Source organism: Amia ocellicauda, chromosome 14, assembly GCF_036373705.1.
Source record: "Amia ocellicauda isolate fAmiCal2 chromosome 14, fAmiCal2.hap1, whole genome shotgun sequence".
Lineage (NCBI taxonomy): Eukaryota > Metazoa > Chordata > Actinopteri > Amiiformes > Amiidae > Amia > Amia ocellicauda.
In genome coordinates, this window is record NC_089863.1 from 12,782,356 (window position 1) to 12,810,301 (window position 27,946).

The 27,946-nt window shown below is 37.7% G+C and overlaps 2 protein-coding genes across 2 annotated transcripts; both read left to right on the top strand.

Moving 5' to 3' along the window:
- The first annotated feature begins 82 nt into the window (after positions 1-82).
- Positions 83-18,338, top strand: LOC136767279 (SLAM family member 5). The gene is made up of 10 exons (XM_066721060.1): positions 83-797; positions 2,601-2,921; positions 3,558-3,818; positions 4,095-4,217; positions 4,558-4,607; positions 4,898-4,978; positions 10,354-10,459; positions 16,673-16,945; positions 17,862-17,982; positions 18,272-18,338. Exons 1-10 carry the CDS (start codon positions 719-721, stop codon positions 18,336-18,338), a joined length of 1,482 nt encoding a protein of 493 aa, XP_066577157.1. The 5' UTR covers positions 83-718.
- Positions 18,339-21,615: 3,277 nt separating this feature from the next.
- LOC136767280 (SLAM family member 9-like) lies at positions 21,616-26,850 on the top strand. Its single transcript, XM_066721061.1, has 5 exons — positions 21,616-21,712; positions 23,209-23,529; positions 24,534-24,794; positions 25,184-25,303; positions 26,681-26,850. The coding sequence occupies exons 1-5, from the start codon at positions 21,631-21,633 to the stop codon at positions 26,848-26,850; spliced, it is 954 nt and encodes a 317-aa protein (XP_066577158.1). The 5' UTR covers positions 21,616-21,630.
- Positions 26,851-27,946: the final 1,096 nt, after the last annotated feature.

Sequence of the window (27,946 nt, forward strand, 5' to 3'; positions counted from 1 at the left end):
GGCTGGTCTCCTGTACAGGCAAGATGCTTCCTTTACTCATGAGCATGAAGATCAATACTTTCAGGTGAGCAAGAGTATTCCAAAGATGTCTAAACAAATTATTATGGCATATAAATTATTATTTTAGGCCTAATGACAAGATATCCTAGAGATGGCATTGCTGTTAGTCTGACTGGAAGTCTTTTTTTCAGTTGGCAGTGATATGCTACAGTAGTATAATATAACCACATGTTGTTGCATAGTAATTATATATTGTTAGTTAAAACTGATGCAAAAGTAATTATATATATATACAAAAAGAGTAGGATCTTCCTCCGAATCACTTCTGCTGCAAACAAGATACTACCTTGTTTAATGTCCTTTTTGTTTTTAGGTTTGTTTTGCGCGGAGGAACTTGTTGCTTGTTCGTTCTCCTTCCTTAATTTTGAAGATATGGCAAATATTCGTCTAACATTTTTTTAAGACAAATTTAATTTTTCGATCACTGAAATATTTTGATTAATCAGTGCAGTGTTTGCGTAGCTACCAAGGAGATAAACATTGCTTATTATATATTTTTAATATCAAATTAACTTCTGAACTTAGTGATGCCTACATTCCACACACTTTCACTTCCACCCCCACCCCCCACATAATGGTATATGTAGTGATGGTCTAGAAGAGTAGCCCACCTAGTTTCCACTTCTGCTTTGCATATTGAGCTTCAATCTTAACAATTATGTGCTATAACTCTCTTTCCATCTGGAGCAAAATGAAAATTATTCTGCTGTTTCTATTGGCGGTTACTGATATGACAGGTATCGTATTATTCATTTGTATCTTAGGACCATACTGTTCATGTCTCATAGCTGTTACAAGTTCTCAAAAAACAAAATGTACATAGGTTGTGAACGCATTGATACAAATTGTTGTCCATTCGAAGAATGAATTGATAATATTTTTTAATTTGAAGACAGTATAGGCCTACGGCACAGATTTCAATCAGTTTGAAATCTTGGCTCTGGTTATTTTATCAATTACTTGTAAAATGATAATTTAAAGATATTTGTGTTTTCATTATGGATTTTAACTGATGCATATCTCACTTGTAAGTACTGCACTGTAATATCGGTGGTGTCTTTGTTGGATTTGTCAGGATCTTCAAGTGCCAACATTTATTAAATGCATAAAGAAGAACCCAGTAATTCTGCACTGAAAACATGACAGAAAGGAAGGGGGATAATAAATTAATGTAATTTTAACTCTGAACCCAATCTGGGTCATAATCCCATGGGCTGATTAAATGTCATAACCTGTATTTATGTATGCAGTGAAATGTGCCTCTGATATGTGCGTATGTGTGTGTGTGTATATATGTGTGTGTATATATATATATATATATATATATATATATATATATATATATATATATATATAATGAAATACTAAAAATACTAAAGGTGGTATTTTTCCTTTATGTACATGACACATTAATAACATAATTAACAATGATTATATATTAAAGTGGGGGTTATAATCTATTTTATTTGGAGGTCAGAGTAAACTTAATTCCTAGTCAAATGTATATTGTTGTACATTACATGTCAGGTGTTACATAATATAGCTTTAGTCATTTAAACATGCCAAGTTCAACTTAATTCCCCACTTCCACCCATTGTCTTCAATACTGTTTCTTCATTTCTGTTCTGTAACAGAATAAAGAATGCAGAACTGAACTTGAAAGATTCCAAGCCCAAGGCACATTACTTTAATAACGCTACTGATACTAAACCATGTGGAATGTGCATGTGGAAGAAAGAACACATTGCTGAAAGGAAATCTACTCCCTTGGCTCAAGAGAAAGTATTTGATCAATGCATACTGCCATTACATACCTGCTTGGTCACAGTTTCCAGGTCTTTAGTCATTGATAGGATTGAAATAGAATCACAAAGGCTGGTGGAGACTTGCACTCTAGCAATAGAACTGTGAATGACCAAGAGCTACAGACCCAAGTAAAGATTGAATGAAGTCATAAAATAACAATACAAATAGTACAATTAGTGCTAATCAACAATAGAAACACCTCTATATTATATGCTGTTTGTATTTCTCTTTCCATGATGTGTAAAAGGTGTTAAAGGGCAGTTACAGCGGAGGTGTCAGAATGTCACCGTAAATTAGAATAGAGTTTTCACACTTGCTTGCTTGTTTTGGTTTAGACTGATATCTTTATTTTAATGCTGTTTGATATACTGCTTAAGCATGCCATAACAACTGAAATCAGACAAAAGAGGTGGATGTGTCCAGCAGTATCTTTTTCAGTAAAATTAAATAAAATGTAGATGAATATTGAAGACAAAAACACAATGTCCCTATAGACTTTGCCTTACCAGTTTAAATACAGTTCATTACATTTTTTTGTCTTTTTAATTTCTGCAAGACTGAAATTCCAATTTCTGGTTGAAACCCTATAACAACTGATTAAACTGTTGAACTTACACTACAAAACCTGGTGCGGTTATTTTTCCCCTATTTAAAGTGAATTTGGTTATTTGGGATTTAATGTTATACATGCATGAACAGTTAATACGATTTGTATTTCTTTTTTCTGTTTCTAGTCATGGGCACTGAGATCCCTGCCATTGAGTTATATGGATTAAAAGGAGACTCTATTAATCTTGAAGTACAAAGTCATGAACAGTTACAGTTCAAAAGTATTTCATGGAAGTTTAACAAAGTCAACATAGTGGAATACAACACTAAACATGATGAGGTTGATTATCATGATACATACAAACCCAGGGTGGAGTTCAGCAAGGAAAATAAATCTCTAACCATCAGAAACCTTGAGGAGACAGACCATGGCCTTTACACAGCAGTAATGGTTAATAACGACAAGGTTGATGTAAATCTTGCAAAGTACAATTTATTCATTCAAGGTATGTGCTTTCAAGTTTGATTTTTCTTTTTATAATTTTGCTAGCCTGTACAATATGTGTTAATTATTTCTTTATGGGATGCTCTGCAAATGTCAGGCACATGTATTTTCATTTTTCCTGTGTCACATAAGGAATATTCCAAAACCAATATAAGACTTTGCTAGTGATTGTGACAATATTCAGTGTGGTCTCTTGTGGTGCTCAGAACACAAGCTTGCCTTCATGTTCCACTGGTATCTTGACCACATCCTTATCAGGATGTCTCATCGGTCAGGTGCCCATATGGTGAGGGTAAACTTTAAACAAACACTTAGCTGGGTAATTTGTATATATTAGTTGGACTGTGCTTCCTTTTGCGTAGGACAGTTTTAAAACTACTCTTAAGCTTGATCAAACATAAGTTGCCATGTTTAGTCCTTTGAAACATTTGAAGTAAATTACTTGCACATTTTGTGATTTTTGCTATTGGTATTATGTTGTAAAATTGGGGTTGGGGGTGCATTAGTTTGACTCCCATAGCTATATCCCTCAAGGCTCTTCCACCATCTCTGTTGATCGGTGCTCACAACTCTATCAATGTTCTAAATCTTCGTTATAATGCATCTAACCTCTTGCCCATGAATGTCTGTACTTCAGAGAAGATCGGCACAACAGAAATGGTAGTGAACTACAATTCGTCGAGCAGTGAAACCTGCAACGTCTCAATCACATGCTCTGTGAAGGGAAACTATTTATCCACCTTCATCTGCATCAATTATCTGTGCAGAGAGGAGGCTAGAAACTACAACAGGTCTGCTGCTCTGCTCATAGATGTCCACACAGACGGCAGCTTGTTTGTGTGCAACGCCAGTAATCGAGTCAGCTGGAGCCTCAGATCACTTTCTAAGGAAAAGCTCTGTAAGTGTGATTGCAATGGCAAAAGTAATTAAAACAATGCTACTGCTCCTAAACATGTCAGGTGTACTGTACATATTGTGTGTGTATAACAGTCATATTCTCAAGCACTGAAACTGAATGGACTTTTCACATGATGGTGTGATTAGAATTGCTGGTTCAGCACTTCTTGTATAATAATATTGTCACTTGTTTTCATATACTTTGTGTATATAGGAGTATGTGTCAGTGCCAGCACAGACCGTTTGTGTTTCCAACGAGAGGTGTCTGTCATTCTAGGTGGGAAACAAAACCAGATCTTGACGGCCATAATCTTGGCTTGTGTCCTGTGCCTTACCCTGGTCATGGCCATCAGTGTTGTAATCAAAATCATTTTCTTCTGCAAGAAAGATTCAGATACAGGTGATTATTGCCTCTATTTTACTGCAAAAAGAGATTCACAAAGCCCTTTTATGCATTTTAATTGTATGCATCAGCCTTCCTCTTGTAATAATGACACCTTACCACAATACTGTCATATCTTACAAAATAATATACATGTACATAGTTTCTAGTTTTATTCACTCCAGAATGTAAAACTCACAAAAGTGTGAAATTCCTTTACGTTCAGGTGAGTCCATTTCAACCTGGTGTGTCTCTGTATTATTACTCTATTTTAGATTAGAACCTATTGCTTAAATGAAAGCACTGTATTAACACTTATGGTACTTGCATTTTGAATGTTTTTTTTTCTTTTCTATAGATTCTAAGGACATCAATTCAGTCTATGCTACAATACAGAACACTGGCCAGGTAAAAATCTTCCACTTGTTTTTATTTGTCAGAACTGATTTATAGGATGAAATCAGTCACAATTACTTTGACACTCAAAATGAAAAGTCAATGCCAACTTTCTCTTGATCTGGAATACCCTGAAGATCCACCTTATTTCTTATGTCTTTCTCTTCCTCTCTCTCTGTCTTGTTTTTTATCTCTGGCATCTCTCTATTTGTCGTTGACTCTCCATACATCATAGAATAAAATAATAAAAACATATTTTCCCCACCATTATTTGTGTCTATTACCTCTTGTTGTCTTTGCAGGAATGGAATTTTAAGCTGCCTGAGACTTGGTATGACACAGTGAGAGCAGACATATTCACCTCACAGCACCAAGAAGATAAATAAATAAATATAGATAAATAAAGAGAGAGCACATAGATTTTACAATGGTGGGAGAATAGAAGAGCACTGGATCTCAGCACCTATTCACATGAGGGGAAGATCGGTTGATCCACTGAAATCTGGGTCTGAATCACAGAACAGTTTAAAGACTATATCTGCTTTGGACACTAGCAGGCACTATTGACAATACATCCCAGCACCAGAGACCTTTCTGTGCGGATAAGTGAACCACTGGAAAAAGGAGACTACACGCTGCCATGATACCAATTCAAATTGCAACTCTTTCTGCTTCTGAGTCTATCCAGTGATAACAACATCTGAGAACAAGAATTAAACCTGTGCTCCAACTGTTGCAAACTTTCCATCTCCGCTGGACCTACACTCTGCACACAGAACAATCACATTTAATACATTTACATTATCTTTAACTATATTTTATACAAAAGAAAGCTAATTTACATAGCTTGTTGCTTCCATTTGCAATGCGCTATTGAACAATGATACTGTAGTTGTCCTCTTTTATGTTTTGTGCATTGTTTAGTGTCACTGCCTAACTGTGTCATTAATCTGCAGGACTTGGTTCATGGACACTAATAAATTAACTGCTTTCTTAAAGTGACAAAACCTTTAAGATGTTTCTTAGTATTTTCCCCCTGCTTTCTTCCTTTTATTTAGCTTTTATTTATTGATATAGTAGAACTGAAACCAGGACCCTATCACAATTTATATTAGCCAATTATGAGTCAGAAACAAAACCAGCATAAATACAAACTCTGGGCAGCAAAGACGTTTGCAGATAAGACGTTTTATTCGGAGTCCTACTGCAGCAGATCAGATCTATAAATCACATCTTGTCAAGGGTGCACAACTTGCAGTTTATACATATTATAACCAAACTGTTAACACTACACAGATTTGGTATAAAGGGTTTGTCAGGCTAAGAAATATATTCAGCAAATTAGACCAGGCCAAGTGGAAACTCATGCTAGACTAGTTCAAAGAAAAACATATTTGGCATAGCTTATATACATTATGGTCAACACAGGCTGTCCATAAGCCTCAATCTACAGCCTTTTGCTCTCGTCAGAGGGTTGCAGGTGTGGTTAATGAATAAAAAGGCCAGTTCTTGCTGATTAAAAGCATTGTGATCCTTTGCTTTGAAACCCAGACTGTCTAAAAACTACACTATATATATATATATATATATATATATATATATATATATATATATATATATATATATATATTCGAGTTCCAAGCAAGATGGGAGCTTTTCCTTTTAAGAAACCTGCCACCAAAATCTAATTCAGGACCCTTCAAAAGGAAAACAAACAGAAGTAGAGCAAAGGGACAATATAAAATCCCAAACCACCCTGCTAAAACCATTGTTTCCTTTGGGTCAGTGCTGGGGGAAATGCAGGTGTCTAACATAGACAGGGAAAGTTATGACTTCATGATATTCTCAGAAGTACATTTTTTCTTCTACCACACCATTCATTTGGTTTTACAAAAATGATTCAATTATATTTGGCATTTACTCATTTTAAGGCAGTAAAGGCAAGTTTCAATCATCATACAAGCCACAGATCAAACCCAAGTGATGCACAGAAGTCACTGGGGGAGTTTATGAAAAGTCTCATGGTTGTTACTGTATACTTCTTTAAATCTTAAAAAATCTGTGACCAAGATAACTCTTAAATATGTTTGCTCTGCCAGTCAACAACAGAAAAATAACTAACTTTAATGTTATTTTCCTCTTGCCTGTGTTTTCTTTTCAGATCTCAGATATCTCGCCATTTCTTGTATCCTAGTTTTGCTAATTATTGGATGTACACTCACCTAAAGGATTATTAGGAACACCATACTAATACTGTGTTTGACCCCCTTTCGCCTTCAGAACTGCCTTAATTCTACGTGGCATTGATTCAACAAGGTGCTGAAAGCATCCTTTAGAAATGTTGGCCCATATTGATAGGATAGCATCTTGCAGTTGATGGAGATTTGTGGGATGCACATCCAGGGCACGAAGCTCCCGTTCCACCACATCCCAAAGATGCTCTATTGGGTTGAGATCTGGTGACTGTGGGGGCCAGTTTAGTACAGTGAACTCATTGTCATGTTCAAGAAACCAATTTGAAATGATTCGACCTTTGTGACATGGTGCATTATCCTGCTGGAAGTAGCCATCAGAGGATGGGTACATGGTGGTCATAAAGGGATGGACATGGTCAGAAACAATGCTCAGGTAGGCCGTGGCATTTAAGCGATGCCCAATTGGCACTAAGGGGCCTAAAGTGTGCCAAGAAAACATCCCCCACACCATTACACCACCACCACCAGCCTGCACAGTGGTAACAAGGCATGATGGATCCATGTTCTCATTCTGTTTACGCCAAATTCTGACTCTACCATCTGAATGTCTCAACAGAAATCGAGACTCATCAGACCAGGCAACATTTTTCCAGTCTTCAACTGTCCAATTTTGGTGAGCTTGTGCAAATTGTAGCCTCTTTTTCCTATTTGTAGTGGAGATGAGTGGTACCCGGTGGGGTCTTCTGCTGTTGTAGCCCATCCGCCTCAAGGTTGTACGTGTTGTGGCTTCACAAATGCTTTGCTGCATACCTCGGTTGTAACGAGTGGTTATTTCAGTCAAAGTTGCTCTTCTATCAGCTTGAATCAGTCGGCCCATTCTCCCCTGACCTCTAGCATCAACAAGGCATTTTCGCCCACAGGACTGCCGCATACTGGATGTTTTTCCCTTTTCACACCATTCTTTGTAAACCCTAGAAATGGTTGTGCGTGAAAATCCCAGTAATTGAGCAGATTGTGAAATACTCAGACTGGCCCGTCTGGCACCAACAACCATGCCACGCTCAAAATTGCTTAAATCACCTTTCTTTCCCATTCAGACATTCAGTTTGGAGTTCAGGAGATTGTCTTGACCAGGACCACACCCCTAAATGCATTGAAGCAACTGCCATGTGATTGGTTGATTAGATAATTGCATTAATGAGAAATTGAACAGGTGTTCCTAATAATCCTTTAGGTGAGTGTATAATTACTGGAATAATGATTAAGAGAAAACAAGGTATGTTGCTAATTATTTTAATAATAATAATAATAATAATAATAATAATAATAATAATAATAATAATAATAATAATAATAATAATAATAATAATAAAAAACTACTCTCACTGTGGGTTTGTCTAAGATATACTCCCCCTCAAAGCAGTAATACCAGATAATCAATGTTAACAAACGTTAACTAAGAGGGCCAAATGCTATGTTAATGATATATCGGTAACAACGTGTGGGGGAGTGTAGTACAGTATTTCTTTGAGCCTCTGTTCATGGTTCTTTAAGCTACAAGACCCATTACCATGATGGTCTTGTAGGTTGGTGTGGAAGCAGCACAACTGTGTTACTGTACCATGCAAAGTGCCATCCATTGGCAGAGGAAGGAAATTAGTAAAATTGGGGTTTATGTGCTTGATTTTCATCAGTGCTCATGGGAAAAAGATGGCAGCTTTGGGACCCATTTACTAATTTCAAAAGTAACTTGTTTACTCAACCAGACGCTTTCTCAAACATAAATGATAGCTGAATGAGTTGAACATATTTGAATACAACCTGTTCTTATCTTGCTATTCACACCCCAGTCATCTGCAGACAATGTGGTCACAGGTCTTCAGAAAACTCAGGTCTCATAGTTTTAAAAAACAGTAAAGAAAAACATTCATATCAAGGAAGTTATACATTTGAACTGCTGATACAAACTGCTTGTTTCTGGGGTTTCTAGAGGTGTTTCATTGTTAATCTTTTCACATTCGTACAGTTTTCACATTATGTCTACAAAACATAAAGGTCTTAAGCAGAAATTGACTAAAATATTACAGAGAATTGTAATCCATCCGTACTTCCCTACAATAAGTCATAACAAATTTCTATGTTTTGGAATATAAATAATCTCGCATAAAGGCAGATGATGAATTAATATGTAAATACATCAACACAAAGGTGCACAACGACAAACAGAAAATGACTTCACGAGCACAAGCCAAGGCTGATCTCGAAGCAGAAATCTCACTTAAGAACATGCTAGATCAAATCATCCTGCACTTGCTCTTGCTTCCTGTTTCAACAGATGTATTTTTTGCTTTTCATCACTCCTAGCTCAATCAAGTTATGATGTTACAAGGCGATATCCTAAATCTGCCAAGAAATAAATCTATGGAGTAACATGTCGGCATTGGGAATGCTTCAAACAATGGAAGGACTACCTCAGTGGTGACATCAGAAAGGAGTTAGTGTGCCTGGAGTTTATAATCATCATCTCAGGCTGAGTCAGACAATGAGAGATCTAGGCATGTGCCCTCAGCTCTAAACTGTAGCTCAAATACATTTGACAGCAAATTTGCAAAGTCCTATGTGTGATATTTACAAATTCTGTACCATCTGGAACCATCCCACCCACCCACCAGCTGCATCCACTGCCAACACCTTGAACCCACCCCTGTATCCCTCTGTAGTCTGAAGAGCAAGTGCAGCTCCAGTCTGTTAATGGGAGTCTGCTGCAGAGTATGAAGTTGAATAAACAAAGGCACATATTCTTCATGAAAAAGCTTATAAATATGCAGGTTCAATTTTTGCTCACAGATTAATGTCAATTTACAAATATATAAAGGAATAGTAACAGCACTTCACTAGCTCGATCATTTTTGGAATATGTCCCTGTTGTTTTGGACAATGAGATTCTATAATCCTCATTCAAATGAAATCAATCTTAATTGTATATAGTGGAACACCATGCCAAAGCATGCCACAACATTAAAGAATAAAGAATAAGTGCATCATACAATTAATACATCATGTAAATGTTGCAGTATTGCTACTGTGCAGTAAAATGCATGAATCACATTTCATCACACATTAACTTTCAGGATTATAATGCAAAGTACATATAAAACTCCTCAAACCCTCAAAACAAAGTCCCACAGATTCTCCCATTGCCCTGCCATTACATACAAGAAGTAGAGGTTTGTTCATTTGGCTACATTAGTAACCCTTCCATATTATTTTGTTTTGTTTTGTTAGCACTTGCACTCAATCATTACCAATGCACCTCATTTTTTTCAGTGTATATTTACTTAATATCTACTGCTTTTTCATTTTGTAAAATAACTAAATCTGGTAGATTAATATACCTTGTGTGGCAATTATGTTTTAATAAAAAATAATGCAGTGGTATCAATCTACCGTGACATGCAAGACAGTCGGACACTCAGACTGAAGCCTCAGGAAGTAACAAGTCTCTCTCACAAACACACAGGTAAATGCACACTGACACCTAGTCACCCAGTCCCTTAAAACAGAAAACTAGCAAAAGGTTTTGTGTGATCTGCTTATACAAAGTAATGGCTGTGTTTCAAGGTCTCCCTGAGTTCAGACAGCCATTGGCAGTCTGTCTGCTTCTATATGGTGAGTGAAATTGCATAATATTCCAAATGCGTATGAATTGCACAAGACACTGTTGGGTTCTGAATGATAGAGAGCATGATATAAATACGTGCTATATAAAACCATAGCATGATAGCATTTGCAACAATATTAGTCTGGTAGACAACATCTGTGCTTCAAAAACTGATACAGTAAAGGTTACATTTTCTGGAACTTATGTTAAATTGTAGAAAACTAATGTTATAATTTAGAACACAATTTTAGATTTTGGAAGATTTAAAACTGCATATAGGGATTTCAATTAGCATCCTAAAATGGTTATGTAAAATCTAAAATGGAAAATCTGCAATATGCCCCAATTGATCCTGAACAGAAACGTTTTTTTAGTGTAGAAATTGTGAGGTTTTCTATAAAGTCTATTTTTAACAACAAAAATATGTTATTTGAACACTATGGACATGTTCAGTTTTTATCCAAAACTTTCTAAATTTATTCCAATTGTTCTTTGTTATATTGTATTATTTTTTTGTGTTATAAAGTAAAATTGTAAAACAAACTTTTTTTAATCTAATAAATGTCACTTTATTTTGAAAACGTATTCATTTTTTGGGCTGAAAGTTTTTTTTGAAGCCCCAGGTTTAATTTGATTTATGGCTGATTTGTGTCATTCACCATTGTGGAAATACATGCACAAATGTAGAGAGGGAAAGTATACTGCATTGAAAAGTAAACTGTAGTGTGTATATATATATATATATATATATATATATATAAATACTTCACTGCTAATTATGAATACCAAAACATGTACAGTCGATTGTCAAACATGATCAAAAGTGTTTATTTTAAACCAGTTTCGAAAACATTTTTGAAAGTGCTTGTGGATGTATACTATTTGAATCTTACAATTGTTTTAATTGTATGTCTGTTTATAAGCTTCAAACTAATTTAGCATGTATCTCTCACATCTTCGCTCCACACTTCCCCAGTCCACCACCAGAGAACATCATCTCCCTAATTCCACCATGTCTCAAACATTCCTCATCACCATGTGCTCTTGTTCAATTTTTATTCCTCAACAGCATATGCACTGGTTCATTCACTCCTCTTGTCTATTCTTTCAGCTCTCCCCACCACTGGTATCCTGCTTCCCTCTCCTCTGCATATATACCCCTTTATGACTTCCCTCCTTGTTTACATCCCTGTGACATTCCCAAGTTTTCTGTCCCTGTGATTATATCCCCACAGTGTTTGTGTTTCCCCGTTGCCGATCTTTGTTTTCCTTCTCTTGAACATTGCCTCTTGGATTGCCTTCTTTGTGTTGTTCACCTGATTGACCCTTTTTCTACCTCATCGACCTCACCTTATGGATGCCCTTGAACACTATTGTTAGCCGGCTTTGATTACACTCCTTGCTTGGACTCCTCTTCCCTGGGAGCCTTCCCTATCACACTATGGTGTGTACTTAACTGTAGAAAATTGTTGTTACTAATGTTTAATGCATTTTAAATATGGTTACATAAAGTCAACTATTATATTCAGTGATGTATACAATAATCATAGATCGTACATTGGCATTGTGACAAAACTAGACACACAAACACCAGTATTTCCCTCACTGAATACTCATAACGCACTATCCTGCACCCCATAGCAGGGTTTGCAGTGATTCCTCTGGTAATAAGCAGCCCAGAATACTCCAGTACTGCAGAGGTCTGTGTTGTTTGTGGATGCTCCGCTTCATGGGTGCACACAGCTAACGGCAACAGAAGGTTTCAGATTTACTTTTCAAATAACCCCATTATCTGTGTAAGCGTAGGAAATAAAATCTGGGTTCTGTTTACAAGCTGGCTCTGGGTCGGATAAACGTGTTCCGTGAGAAGGGGGAAGACACCTGGGACATTATTATGATAATAATAATAATAATAATAATTATTAGACTTCCATGCACGTGTCGGTCACATGGTGCCGCCGCCATGTTGCGATTAGAGGTGGAATTGTGAAATGGTACAAAAATCTTCTTCTCAAAACCAATGGACACATGCATATGCCACTTCATACACATGCATACCTTATGCCCCACTATTACGCTTGTTCATCAGAAATTGCTCGGTCTCGCGCTTTGTCCGCCAGGCTGCATTTTCTGGTTCAAGCTTTGGTGCCTTCTACTCCATGCCACTTATACCCACTGTGCCACAGATTGGTATGCTTGACACTAGTACAGAGTACTTCCAAGGTTGTTAAAGGCGAGTTGCCCCAGAGATAGACATGGGTGCTGAGGGCCAATGAAAAAAAACATACGCACCGAATCAGACAAGTTACACATTTCCTGCACACTGGAATGCAGTACACACATGAAACTCTCCACATATGATTATGGTTATGCCTTGAACAAAAAAACTGAGAATGAAGTTTGTGGGGTACACAGTTAAGCCGTAATGTTGGATTCAACATGTGTCAGTGGTCGAATATTAAAATGGCTACTGCTAAGGAACTATACAGCCCACTGTTCTGAAATCTGTGTAAGTTACATAGTTACTTCCATCTGTCAAATATGTAAAAGGCAAGTAGGTGCACTCTAAAACATAGCCGCCATAAGACAATGACTTTAATGTATGTTAAATATGTGTATTTACAAACATATGACACTTGACCCCACAAACAATATGTATGCCAAATTCACAAACTCACAAAACTTGGTACAATAATACATTACATTGTTAAGCTTGATTGGGATCAGTTTCTTCACCAATGGTGATACGGCATGGTGGCAAATTGCGTTACAAAATGTCACTTATGACAGCAAATATCTTCAGAACTATAGAGCCTAATATACTTAAGTTTTCAGTGGGTAACACTAGTACAAAGATCTATCAACGTTGATACAGCAAGCTGATAGGAAATAAAACACGGCTGCTGTACACCTATCAAAATGAAAGCTTCACATTTTACCCACATCATGACATTCCTTATGTATACCTCTGCCTCCATCATGTGGACAAGTTTATAAATTGCATTCTGCATCTTGAATACCACAAGAATGAAAACTTCACATATATGCTGGAATTAAGTGAAAAATACAATGGTACCTTACATCATTGATGCATGCAAGAAATTAATATTATGGTTCAGTGACACTGAAATATGCACTACAAATGACAAGATTGAAAACCTCAAATGTATACTACAATGGATTGAAATTGAAAATTACACATTTAATAACACATGCATTTAAACTACAAATGCCTGCTCAAATCTGAAACCTACTGATACAACATGGAAGCCTTAAAAGTTGCATGCAACTAGTTATTATTATTATTATTATTATTATTATTATTATTATTATTATTATTATTATTATTATTATTTCTTGGCAGACGCCCTTATCCAGGTTAAATCTTGATTAAACCTTGTCCTTTTGGTAGGAAACGGTCTGGTTCATCTCTGCTTTATTGTTATATGTTGAAAGATTAATGAAAAAGGTAAAACTTAACAGATCTAACAGTGCTATTTTGATGGATGTATTATGATTACCTGTACAAGTTATAGTTGGTTTGAGCGGTGGGCGGGGCCTAATGGATAAATGGAGCCTCTTGACTACAGCAAAGGGAGACTAGTAGGAGCATGTAACATACCGCCGGGCACGGGAACAGGGGTCCCAGTTGCGGTGCTGGTAAAGGTGATCAAACAGGTGTGGGTCGGATACCGGCAGGACAGAGTAATCAAGGGCAAGGCAAAGACGTGGTCATGGTCACAGGCAAGGGTCGGGCGATCAGGCAAATGGGAGGATCAAGGTCGTGGTTGGGAAGTCAAGGATTCAGGGCAATATCTAGGCATGGGTAGACTGCTCGGAGATATAGTGAATACTGCGTTGATGGAGTGTTAGTGAGAGGTCTTTATAGGGAGCAGAGAACCAGGTTGGAAGGTGCAGGATGAATGGGAGCAGGGGTAAATTGGACAAGTGCACATGGTGTTCAGGAATGTTGATTGAAGGGAGCTGGGGGAAGTGACTGGTAAGAAAGGTTGTTGGTGACATCTAGTGGGGAAAACTGAAAGTGTTAGATGGTGCCATGACAGAGCATTTTGGAGAGAGGAGGTAGAGCGATATTTAGAAGGACAGTTATTGCAGTATAAAGAGAGTTTTTGTTTTCTGTGTACTGTTTCCTGTTATTAGTGGAAACGTTTTGCTTTTGTTTGTTTTGTGTGCTTTCTTGTTGGTGAACACTGTATTGTCTGATGTTCAGTTAGTTATGTACATACATTCTCCTTTCACATACATATATTTTCACTCTCACATTCATACTTTTGCTCTCATGCACATGCAGTCAATGTATACATGCAATATTATATATAATATATGGATGTAAGAAGAGAATATATGTATGTGAGAGCAGGATGTGTGTATGTGTGAGAGTATAGTGGAAACGGAAGGCAAGTCATGTATTGCACTGTGATTGGCTGAGCAGCTTGTACTGGGTCATGTTCAGCTCATGGTCAGTGTGGACGTTTAAAATTAGCACAGAAATACAACTTGAAAACGTGAAAAACTATACTTACGCTTTTTATTTTACGCTTACAATTAAATTCTGCGCTTGTTCAATCTCGTTTACACATGCACACTTCTCTCTACTCGCTCGCAGCTCTTTTTGACTGTTTTCACATAGACTCAAACACAACGTGCACATCAGGCATCATGGCTGACCACACATCCTAGATGATCACCGCACTGTCGATCTCCATCCTCATCACACATGGCTGACCACACTGCAGTAGAGGCAATGCTTTAAGCATAACCATTACTTATGCACGTCCTGCTATGAATAAAGGATGGATATGTTTTTACCAACATAAACAATATGATTATGACCTTAGGCTCCGCGTATATTAATTCACTTAAGGTGAATATCACTTAATGTAGAAAATGCTCAACGTGACTTACTGTATTAAAACACAGCCGTTTACATCCAATCTATAAATGACAAGACGGACACTTTCCAAACTGTTACACAAAAGATTGGATGTATAAAATGATATTACATCATTACAATGACATCTTTTCTAAGCCCTATTGTATTGTAGCCAAGCTGCATTGTGCTTAATGTGGTTTACTGTACTAAAAACTTAACCATTGATATCCAGACTTAATAAATGACAAGACTGACATGAAGTTAATATTGACTGTGTTCAGTTAAATGCCTTTTCATTTGTATAGGCCTGGTAGGTGCGGGTCTTGTCGTTAGTAAAGCTAGGATCTAAGTGCTTCATTTAATAACCAATAACCACATATAAGCTTTCAATATGAAGCACAATTCGCACTTGGCTACAACAAAGCTTAACAAGTTACTTTTGCTTTTAATATCAATTTGAACATTACATATTGTCTATCAGCCTGGGTGGTGCCAATCTTGCTAATTATAAAGTTTGTAAAACATGTGAGTTCAACATTAAGTGCAGCTACATCTGGCTAGGGCTTAACACAACACTTTAAACATCCAATCCTTTGTGTAACAGTTTGGAAAGTGTCAGTCTTGTCATTAAGCCATGTTAACCTTTTTTAGACTCTGTCTCTGCTGCCGTGTGGTCAGCCATGTGTGATGAGAATGGATATTAAGTATATATATATATATATATATATATATAATATGAGGTTTTGATGCATCACAGAAAATACTGTAAGTTATTGTGTTTCCAGCTCTTCAGGGGCCAATCAGAGGCTCCCCTCCAGTGCTGGTCAATGGAATCCTGGGAGAGTCGGTTGTCCTGCCTTCAGGGCTCGACGAGGGAACCTACAGCTCTGCCAGCCCAGTCCTGGTGATTTGGACAAAAGACTGGGAGATTCTAAGTCGTTTCTATAATAATGAAAATCATGTATGGCCTACATTACTTGCTGATAGACTGAGTTTTGTCACAAAAGACGGTTCTCTGGCCATCAGTTCTCTGAAAGCTGAAGACAGAGGAAATTATATGTTCATTGGAGATGGATCTTTAGGCCAGTTCCCTGGAAACAATATAACTCTTCATGTGTATGGTAGGGTTTCAATTCCATGGAGTTTGTGGCAGCCCAGTCTATAATGAATTGATAGTCTGAACAATTTAACAATTGAAATATAAAAACTGCTAAGTAAGGGTCAATAGGTACTACACAGTATTTATTTATCAAGTACGTGGTATTAAAGATAATTTCTTCTACATTGTGTTATGATCTTCTGATTTTTTTACTTTTATCCTTAACAGAGAGGATCAGATTGGTGCAAATACAATCACAGCAGAGCTACGGGACAGACAACAAAACCTGCCACTTGACTTTAAACTGCACTGTGACGGGTGGCAGCCAGGTTGATCTAATTTGGCTGAAAGGCAAGAACAAGAATCCAGAAGAAACAAAGCAATCGGTTCTGCAGTTGACTGTTAAACCTACAGATGATGATTATTCCTACACCTGTGTCGCCTCCAATCCTGTCAGCAATTGGTCTGATACTATTGAGGGTAATGAGTGCTACACACAAGGTAAAGCTATTCAAAGATTTAGAGATTTTCATGTTTAACATTGATGCAGATAAGAATAGGAATGAAGCCACAGCATAATCAGAATAACACTTTGTGAGTCTGTTGGTTTCTAATAAAGTGTGTGTAAAGGGCAGGATTTTGGCCAAAGAATTGGTACATCTTCACCACTGTGTGTGACTTACTATTTAAATACCAGTTTGAGTTAGAAAGTAAATGTGACAAAGTGAGACACTTTTAGCGACATGGTGGCACGGATTGTTTATTCAGATGTAGCAGAACTCTTGAATTTTGGCATTTTAGCCTGATGGCTTACTCACCCAGAGTCATATTGACTCCATTGAAACCTTTTTAATTCTGTGCATCCAGCTTGAAGGAATTTTAATTTACCATTTTGTTACCTTAGCACATTTGCTGGAAGCAAATGGTCCCAAATCACGGACTAAATAGTCGGGTAATAGACCTTTTAAATAAGTTGTGTGGATAGCACATTTGTACCTTAAGTATTCTCTACAGGTCTATACACAGTCAAAAGTATTTTGATGAATACGTTTAAATATATTTTTCCTTTGGAACTACATTACAGATCAAAAGTTTTAGAACACCCCATTTTTCCAGTTTTTATTGAAATTTAAGCACAGTTTTTAAGTACAGCATAAAAGGCACTTGGAAATTGGAGGAAACTCTGACAGGAAGAGATCTGGCAGACCCAAAGCCACAACACAATCACAAGACAAGTTTATGACAACAGCTTGCATGATAGGTGGCTCACAGGACAACAGCTTCAAGCACAGCTTAACACTGGTCGAAGAAAGCAAGTCTCAGTTCCAGCTGTGAAGACTTCAACTGCATGTTTGATAGGTCGAGTGGCAGTAAGAAAACCATTGCTAACATGGCAAAATATGTTTTGCTCCATTAGGACCCAGTGTCTTCCACGTCTCTATAGGGTGTCTGCTGAAGTCAGTGCTGTTCTCTGTGGGGCTGCTTGTCATGCTGTCTGCTGTCATTGCAGTGCATGTCTGGGAGACACTGAGACACAGGTGAGTCTTCATCAGATACCAGCTGCATTGAAAGATCACGTCAAAAGAGTTCAGTGATATGAATACTGTTTCTTACATGGGTGTGAGGTTGAAGGTCAATAGCTGCTTGAAGGACTATATATCTACAAGAGAAAACACAGAAAATGAGTGCATCCTGTTGGTGAATGTAAAGCCTCCACTTTGCCATGTTCCACAGACATGTCTGTTTGATAAGAGAGGAGGTAGAGTTGATGATCAAATTGTAAATGTATTGAATAACATCTAATTAAATAAATCTGTCTTTTAACAGGAAAAGGAGGCATAAGAGAAACTGTACAGGACCTGAGAGTGACAGAAAGGATTTCATGATCAACTGAACAAATTCATAATAATAAAAAAAAATATATATATATATATATATATATATATATATATATATATATATATATGCACCTGAAATATACAGATATATGGAATAAAATATTGTTTGTCATGGATGATTGTTCAGTAATTGAATTTTTAAATGTACATGTGCATATAACTAATGTATGAACATTTAAAACTGCAGGTTTATGTCTGTCTTTGGGATCATTCTTGCGCAAAGTACATTTCTAAAGGAAACGAAAGCATCAAACAGACATCAGATATCCATTGAAGAAGGAAACACTAATAGGATCTAGCCATATGCTTAACACACAGTACTACATTCCCGGTGTAGAATAAGCGAAGCATAATCATATTTGTGTGTTTGAAGCCTCCTTATACATTACAGATATAAAATCCACACTAATTTGAGATGTCAGTGCCTATGTATTTTTTCATATTCATAGTCTTGCTTAAAATAACAAAATCATGAATGCAAAACAAAGATCCTCAATGGTCTATTAATTAATTAATAAAGAAAAACAGAAGACCCTGCTACCCTTAAGAAATGGAATGAATATAATACAGATTTGATTCCTTCTGCAATCTACTGCTATGTACACCTGTTATTTACACCAGCATCAGCTCAGTGGTTTCTAACCATCTCCCAGACATGGACTGCACTGATGGCTGAGAGCATGAGGACCAGACCCACAGAGTAAACCACTGTCTTCCACCAACACAATGAAAACCCGTCAGGGACACCTGCAATGAAATTAACGGAAAAGCCAAGTATAGCACCATTTGAATGGATACAATCCAGTGACATATACAATTTCAGTGAGAATCTGTACATCTGGACAACTTATATAGTTCTGTACAATTATCCAGGACAGTCTACATGCCCTGTCTGTAGCTTTATAAAATAAGTATTGTTATATCTTACCTGCCTGTGTGGGAGTGTCTTGGGGTTCCATCGAGCCTGCCCAGGGAGAGTATTGGAGTGGGTAGACGAGTCCCTCGTATATCAAATGAGGTGGCGTGGTCGGGTAGTGTAGTTCCCCCTAAGCACCCACTAGGGTGTGACAAGCTTTTGGCGTAGCGTCAGCAGGACCCCAGATACCTCACATGGACGGGGGAGTTTGCAAGCTCCAGAGTTAGCTCCTCCACGGATAAGCACGGTGGTGATGCCATGGTTTATGGGGGTCCCATTGATCCCCAAATTCAAAAGGGAAGAAGGGGGAAAAATACAGGAAATGGAAAGAGCAGGTCCAGGCAATGCTAAGAGCACAAGAATTGAATGAGCCACAGAAGGCAGATTTTTTGTATGGTGCCCTTGAAGACCTTGCAAAGATGGAGATCTCTTTGTTGGAGACAGGGGAAAGGTCTACTAGCCAGCACATTTTTTGGGCATTGGATAATCTTTACCTTTTGCATGATTCAAAGGCTGGGCTGCGGGCACAATTTCTCCAGACTAAACAGCACAAAGGAGAGACTCTGGGGGCCTTCACTGAATTATTTTCCAGGTGGCGCCAGGAGGAGCCACGGGGGATATGCTGCAGGACCAGTACATTGCAGGGTTGTTGGCGGGGTCCCTGAAGCAGGAGCTCCTGCGACTGGTTCGCCGGGAACCAGGCATGCCCTTCAAAGCGGTGCAAGCCTTGGAGACTGAAGGCTGGGGAGAGGCCAAGGAAGTGACCGGGTGGTCTCAGCCGCTAATGAACAAAAACCCTCCGTGAGTCCAACCTCGTGGAGGGCGGCCTTGGGGGCTGGATTGCGGGAGGATTTGAAACAGCAGGTACAGGAGTTGGGCCGCCTTTTGAAAGAGGAGTTGGGTCAATCCGGCCCTGCAGCAGCCGTAGTGCAGAGGGTGGCAGACCGGGGCAGTCGGGTGGAAGATGAACAGTACCAGACAAGTATAGAGCCCCGTTGGACGAGGCAAGGACAGCCGATATGCCTCCAGTATGGACAAGAGGGGCATTTGCATCGACATTGCCCCTATCCCCGACCACGGTAGGACATGTGGGTGGGGGTTTGGCAAAAGTTAACTCAGCTGTTTGTAGGCCCAATTTGGTGGGGGGATTGTCTAGGGGTTGAGATGACTGTAGAGGGGGTCTGTCTCTCTTGTGTGCTGGATATAGGTTCACAGGTAACCGTATTCAGCGAGACATTTTTTTAAAAGTATCTGGGATCCCACAGTATCTGGGACCATAAAGAGATTTCCTGGTTGAAGTTGGGGCCGCAAACAGCTTGCAAATGAGAGGTGTTGTTGTTTCACTACCAGTCCCCTGATATAGTAGAAGTAGATTTGTGCCCAGTCTGCTCCACTGAGATAGGGGGCCTGGTGGAGTGGGCTCGAGGAGCCGAGGGGTTGTCGACAGGGTCGCCTTGAGACACTACTACGGACATGGCGTTGTGTATTTGCTTCCCATGACGAGGATTTTGGCTGAACCGAGGCAGTGTATCATCATATCCTGACTGGAGCTGCCCCCCCCGTCAAGGGAACGTTATCGGCCTGTGCCCCAGTGATGTTCCTGGAACTTCGGGGATTGATACAACAGATGAATGAAACTGAAACCGAAAGCGCAGCCGGACCTCCGGTGCGTGGATGGGAAAGAATCGGGATTAGTTATCAGTAATAACTAAACACACACAAGACAGAGAAGATGTGTAGCCCCATCTCCCTCGTCTGTCACCCCCTCCCCCTCTCCAGTCACCCTTGGCCGTTTCCCAGTGGCCCCGTCCCATGCATCTTCCTCCTCTGCTCCTGTTATTGAGTAATTGAGTAAGTAAGTACTTATTGAGTAAGATCTTCCTCCGATTCACTTCTGCTGATTTGGTTTCAAATACTATAATATTGAATTAGTTCTCTTTGAAAATACACATCTTACAGATTAAACAAGATACTTCTTTGTTTAATGTCCTTTTAAAGGCATTCCAGTCTATTGAGCTTTTGCTTTTGTTTGTTTTGCACAGAGGAACTTGTTGCTTGTTCGTTCTCCTTCCTCAATTTTGAAAATATGTCAAATATTCGACTAACAATTTTTATACAAATTTTATTTTTCGATCACTGAAATCCTTGGATTAATCGGTGCAGCACTAATAGTGTTTGCGTAGCTACCAAGGAGATAAACATTAATCATTATATATTTTTAATATCAAATTAACATCTGAATTTAGTGATGCCGACATTCCATACACTTTCACTTCCAACCCCCATACGTAATGGTATATGTAGTGATGGTCTAGAAGAGTAGCCCACCTAGTTTCTGCTTCTGGTTTGCATATTTAGCTTCAATCTTAACAATGAAGTGCTATAATTCTCTTTTCATCTGGAGCACAATGAAAATTATTCTGCTGTTTCTATTGGCGTTTACTGATATGACAGGTATCGTATTATTCATTTGTATCTTAGGACCATACTGTTCATGTCTAATAGCTGTTACAAGTTCTCAAAAAAACAAACACAAAATGTACATAGGTTGTGAACGTATTGATACAAATTGTTGTCCATTCGAAGAATGAATTGATAATATTTTTAATTTAAAGATCGTATAGGCCTACTGCACATATTTCAATCAGTTTGAACTCTTGGCTATAGTTATGCGTTTGATTTATTTTATCAATTACTTGTAAAATGTTAATTTAAAGATATTTGTGTCTTCATTATGGATTTTAACTGATGCACAGCTCACTGAAGTAGTGTGTGTTTGTTGGATTTGTCAGGATCTTAAAGTGACAAAATGTATTAAATACATTAAGAAGAACCCAGAAGTTATGCACTGAAAACATGACAGAAAGGATAATAATTAATGTAATTTAAACTCTGAACCCAATCTGGGTCATAATCCCATGGGCCGATTAAATGTCATCACCTGTATTTATGTATGCTGTGGAATGTGCCTGTGATATATATATATATATATATATATATATATATATATATATATATATATATATATATATATATATATATGAGCTACCAAAAATACAAAAGGTGGTGTTTGCCTTTTTCCTTTATGTACATGACACATTATTATTATTATTATTATTATTATTATTATTATTATTATTATTATTATTATTATTATTATTATAACAATAATGATAATTTGTGAAAGTGGGGGTTATAATCAATTTTATTGGAGGTCAGGGTAAATTTAATTCTATGGAGATACTATGGAAGAAATCAAAAGAGTGAAAAGGGGAAAGAGTGCATATGGAAGAAAAAACACGCTGCTGAAAGGAAATCTACCCACTTGGCTGAAGAGAAAAGTATTTGATCAATGCATACTGCCATTACATACCTGCTTGGTCACAGTTTCCAGGTCTTTAGTCATTGACAATTTAGTATTTATCTTTCCATGATGTGTAAAAGGTGTTAAAGTGCAACGGGGGTGTCAGAATTTTACACAAAACTAGAACAATGTTTTAACACTTGCTTGGTGGTCATTGTTTAGATTGATATCTTTATTGTAACGCTGTTTCATAGACTTCTTTAGCATAACATAACAATTCAAATCAGTAACAAAGCAAAACCCTTGACAATACACAAAACAGGTGAATGTGTTCAGCAGGATCTTTTTCTGTAAAATCAAATGAAATGTAGATAAATAATGAAGACAGAATGGCAACGTCCCTATAGACTATGCCTCAGTACTTGTTTTATGTTTTTGGAAGACTTGTTATCAGTTTAAATATAGTTTAAACATTTTTTTGTCTTTTTAATTTCCGCAAGACTAAAATTCAAATTTCTGGTTTAAACACAGCAAACACTGGTGTGGTTATTCTTTCCCTATTTTAAGCAAATGTGACATTATACATGCATAATCAGTTCATACAATTGTAAAGTTTAAATTCAAATGTTTTCTTTTCTATTTCTAGTCATGGGCACTGAGATCCCTGCCATTGAGCTCTATGGATTGAAAGGAGACTCTATTGGTCTTGAAGTACAAGGACACGAACAGTTACAGTTCAAAAGTATTTCATGGAAGTTTAACAAAGTCAACATAGTGGAATACAACACTAATTATGATGATGTTGATTATGAGGATACATACAAACCCAGGGTGGAGTTCAGCAAGGAAAATAAATCTCTAACCATCAGAAACCTTGAGGAGACAGACCATGGCCTTTACACAGCAGTAATGGTTAATAACGACAAAGTTGATGTAACTGTTGCAAAGTACAGCTTATTCATTCATGGTATGTGCTTTCAAATTTGATTGTTTTTTATTTTATTTTGCTAGACTGTAAAATGTGTGTTAAGTCTTACTTCATGGGATATTTTGCAAATGACAGACAAATGTTTTTTGAAAGTTTTCTGTGTCAACTAAATACTATTCCAAACCCAAGACTTTCCCTGTGTGTCTGTGTAAACAAGGTCACTGTCTCACGGTCTTAGTCTCACAGTACACAGTGCTATGGATACCTAGAAGAGCACAGGCTGATAAGAACCAATTTTCACCAGGGATTTGGCCTTGGTACATTATACAAGGTCACCCTATATTAATCATTACTTATGCCTTAATTTTTCTCCGGTTTAGCCCTATATGGGTCTTCCTGAGCAGTTGTCACTCATCACGGGACTTCATCATGCAACTTCTCTAAGACTGTTCTTGAGATCGCCTCTTGAACACCTCTTCCGTGCAGCCACTCATAATAAATTCCTTTTGATTGAAAATACATCTTTCTCTCTTGATTATTTGGACTCTGCAGCCAGTGAAATTGTGATGCTATTCAATGTGGTCTCTTGTGGTGCTCAGAACACAAGCTTGCCTTCTGGTTCCACTTATATCTTGACCTCATTCTTAGCAGGATGTCTCATCAGTCTCCACACAAACCTATGTGATTGATTTGTATTAGTAGGACTGTGCTTCCTTTTGCGTTGGCCAGGTTTTTAAATACCTTGATCAAAGCTTGATCAAACATGTTGACTTGTTTAGTCATTTGAAACATTTGCAACTCCATGCAATTGTGCAATTAATTACTTGCACACTTTGTGATCTTTTGCTATTGGTATTAAGTTGTGATATTTTGGGTTGGGGTAGTGGGGTTGCATTAGTTTTACACCCATAGCTATATCCCTCTAGGCTCTTCCAATATCCCTATTACTCGGTGCTCACAACTCTGTGTTTCATCAATCGAAATCTTCATTATAATGCACTTATAATCTTATAATCTCTTGCCCACGAATGTTTGTGTTTCAGAGAAGATCGACACACCAGAAATGGTGGTGATCTCCAATTTGTTGAGCAATGAAACCTGCAACGTCTCAATCACATGCTCTGTGAAGCGAAACTATTTGTCTACGGTCATCTGCAGCAATTCTCTGTGCAGAGAGGAGGCTAGAAACTACAACAGGTCTGCTGCTCTGCTCATAGATGTCCACACAGACGGCAGCTTGTTTGTGTGCAACGCCAGTAATCGAGTCAGCTGGAGCCTCAGATCACTTTCTAAGGAAAAGCTCTGTAAGTGTGATTGCAATGGCAAAAGTAATTAATTACTGTTACTAAACTTGTCAAGTGTACTGTTTTGTATTGTGTACATATATACAGCATATATGTGTGCAAGTATGTGTGTGTATGTATGTATGTATGTATGTGTGTGTGTGCGTATCTACATGTGAGTATGTGTGTGTGTGCAGAACAGTCATATTTTCAAGCAGTGACACAGGATGTAAAAATATATAAAAATAGACAATTCTCTCAACTTTCAGATGCTGGTGTGATTAGAATTGCTGGTTCAGCACTTCTTATATAATAATATTGTCACTTGTTTTCACATACTTTGTGTATATATGAGTATGTGTCAGTTCCAGACCGTTTGTGTTGCTAACGAGAGGCGTCTGTCATTCTAGGTGGGAAACAAAACCAGATCTTGACGGCCATAATCTTGGCTTGTGTCCTGTGCCTTATCCTGGTCATGGCCATCAGTGTTGTAATCAAAATCATGTTCTTCAAGAAAAATTCAGATACAGGTGATTATTGCCTCTATTGTACTACAAAAAAGAGATTCACAAAGCCCTTTTAAGCTATTTAATCATATGCATCAGCCTTCCTCTTGTAATAATGACATCATACCACAATACTGTCATGTCTTACAAAGTAATACACATGTACATAGTTCCTAGTTTTATTCACCACAGATTTTAAAACTCACAGACGTTGAGTGTGAAATTCCTTAACATTCAGGTGAATCCATTTCAACCTGGTATATCGCTGTGTTTCTATATTACTATCTAAACTCTATGTTAAGACAATGCGCAATGCACTAGTTAGAGCTCATCTGGATACTGTGTACAGTTCTGGGCTCCACACTTCAAGAAGGATATCGCTGCTCTAGTATGGAAAGACAAATTATTATTTAGAGATATCTCTAAATGCATTTAAAGATATCTTCAAATATTTAAAGATATCTCTAAATGATTTGCACATATCTTTAAATGATTTAGAGATATCTGCAAATGATTTAGAGATATCTAAATAAGGTGCTTTTTAAGGATATCTCTAAATGATTTGCAGATATCTCTAAATGAATTGAAGATATCTCTAAATAATTTAAAGATATGTGCAAATCATTTAGAGATATCTGCAAATCATTTAGAGATATCTTCTGTATTTTGGCTGAGATTATCACTTCCTGTTTCCTTATTCAGTTACATAGAAATGAATGAACAAGTAAACAGGAAGTGATAATCTTTGGCTACAAATACCGGAAGTCATTTGAAGATATCTCTAAATGATTTGCAGATATCTTTAAATGATTTAGAGATATCTCTAAATGATAATTTGGCTTGCCATACTCTAGAGGCAGGTCAGAGGAGAGCAACCAGACTTATTCCAGGTCTGAAGGGAATGTCCTACTGAGAGACTGAGGAACTTAACCTTTTTACCCTGGAACAGAGGAGACTACGTGGGGAATTGATCCAAGTCTTCAAAATCATGAAAGGCATTGACCACATCAAGCCAGAGGAGCTTTTCCAGATCAGCAGGGACACATGCACCCGGGGACACAAATGGAAATGGCGCTTCATTCAAAATGGAAAACAGGAGACACTTCTTCACACAGAGAGTCGTCGCAATCTGGAACAAACTCCCCAGTGATGTGGTTGAAGCTGAAAGTTTGGGAACATTTAAAAATAGACTGGATAGGATCCTTGGATCACTTAGATATTAATGGACACCAAACGAACATGATGGGTCGAATGGCCTCCTCTCGTTTGTAAACTTTCTTATGTTCTTATGTTCTTATTACTCTATATTGGATTAAAACCCATTGCTTAAACAAAAGCACTATATTAACTATTATGGTACTTGCATTTTGAATGTTTAATGTTTTTCTTTTTGGTGTATAGATTCTAAGGAAATCAATTCAACCTATGCTACAGTAGAGAACACGGGCCAGGTAAAAATCTGGAATACCCTGAAGATCCACCTTATTTCTTACATCTTTCTCTTTCTCTCTCTCATTGTCTATGTATCTCTGGCATCTCTCTATTTGTTGCTGCCTTTCTATCAACCATAGAATAAAATAATAAAAAAAAAAATTCCCGCCATTATTTGTGTCTATTACCTCTTGTTGTCTTTGCAGGAAAGGAATTTTAAGCTGCCTGAGACTTGGTATGACACAGTGAGAGCAGACAGATTCACCTCACAGCACCAAGAAGAGGACCCCACGAGTATATACAGCACTATAGATATATAAAGAGAGAGCACCTAGATTTTACAGTGGTTGGGGAATAGAAGAGCACTGGATCTCAGCAGCATCTCTATTCACATGAGAGGAAGATCAGTTGATCCACTGAAATCTGGGTCTGAATCACAGAACAGTTTAAAGACTATATCTGCTTTGGACACTAGCAGGCACTATTGACAATACATCCCAGCACCGGAGACCTTTCTGTGCGGATAAGTGAACCACTGGAAAAAGGAGACTACACGCTGCCATGATACCAATTCAAATTGCAACTCTTTCTGCTTCTGAGTCTATCCAGTGATAACAACATCTGAGAACAAGAATTAAACCTGTGCTCCAACTGTTGCAAACTTTCCATCTCCGCTGGACCTACACTCTGCACACAGAACAATCACTTTTATTACATTTACATTATCTTTAACTATATTTTATACAAAAGAAAGCTAATTTACATAGCTTGTTGCTTCCATTTTCAATGCGCTATTGAACAATGACACTGTAGTTGTCCTCTTTTATGTTTTGTGCATTGTTTAGTGTCACTGTCTAACAGTGTCCTTAACCTGCAGGACTTGGATCATGGATGCTAATCAATTAACTGCTTTCTTAAAGTGACAAGAATTAAGATGTTTCTTAGTATTCTTTCTCCTGCTTTCTTCCATTTATTTAGCTTTTATTTATTGATATAGTAGGAGAACTGAAACCAGGACCCTATCACAATTTATATTAGCCAATTATGAGTCAGAAACAAAACCGGCATAAATACAAACTCTGGGCAGCAAAGACGTTTGCAGATAAGACGTTTTATTCGGAGTCCCACTGCAGCAGATCAGATCTATAAATCACATCTTGTCAAGGGTGCACAACTTGCAGTTTATACATATTATAACCAAACTGTTAACACTGCACAGATTTGGTATAAAGGGTT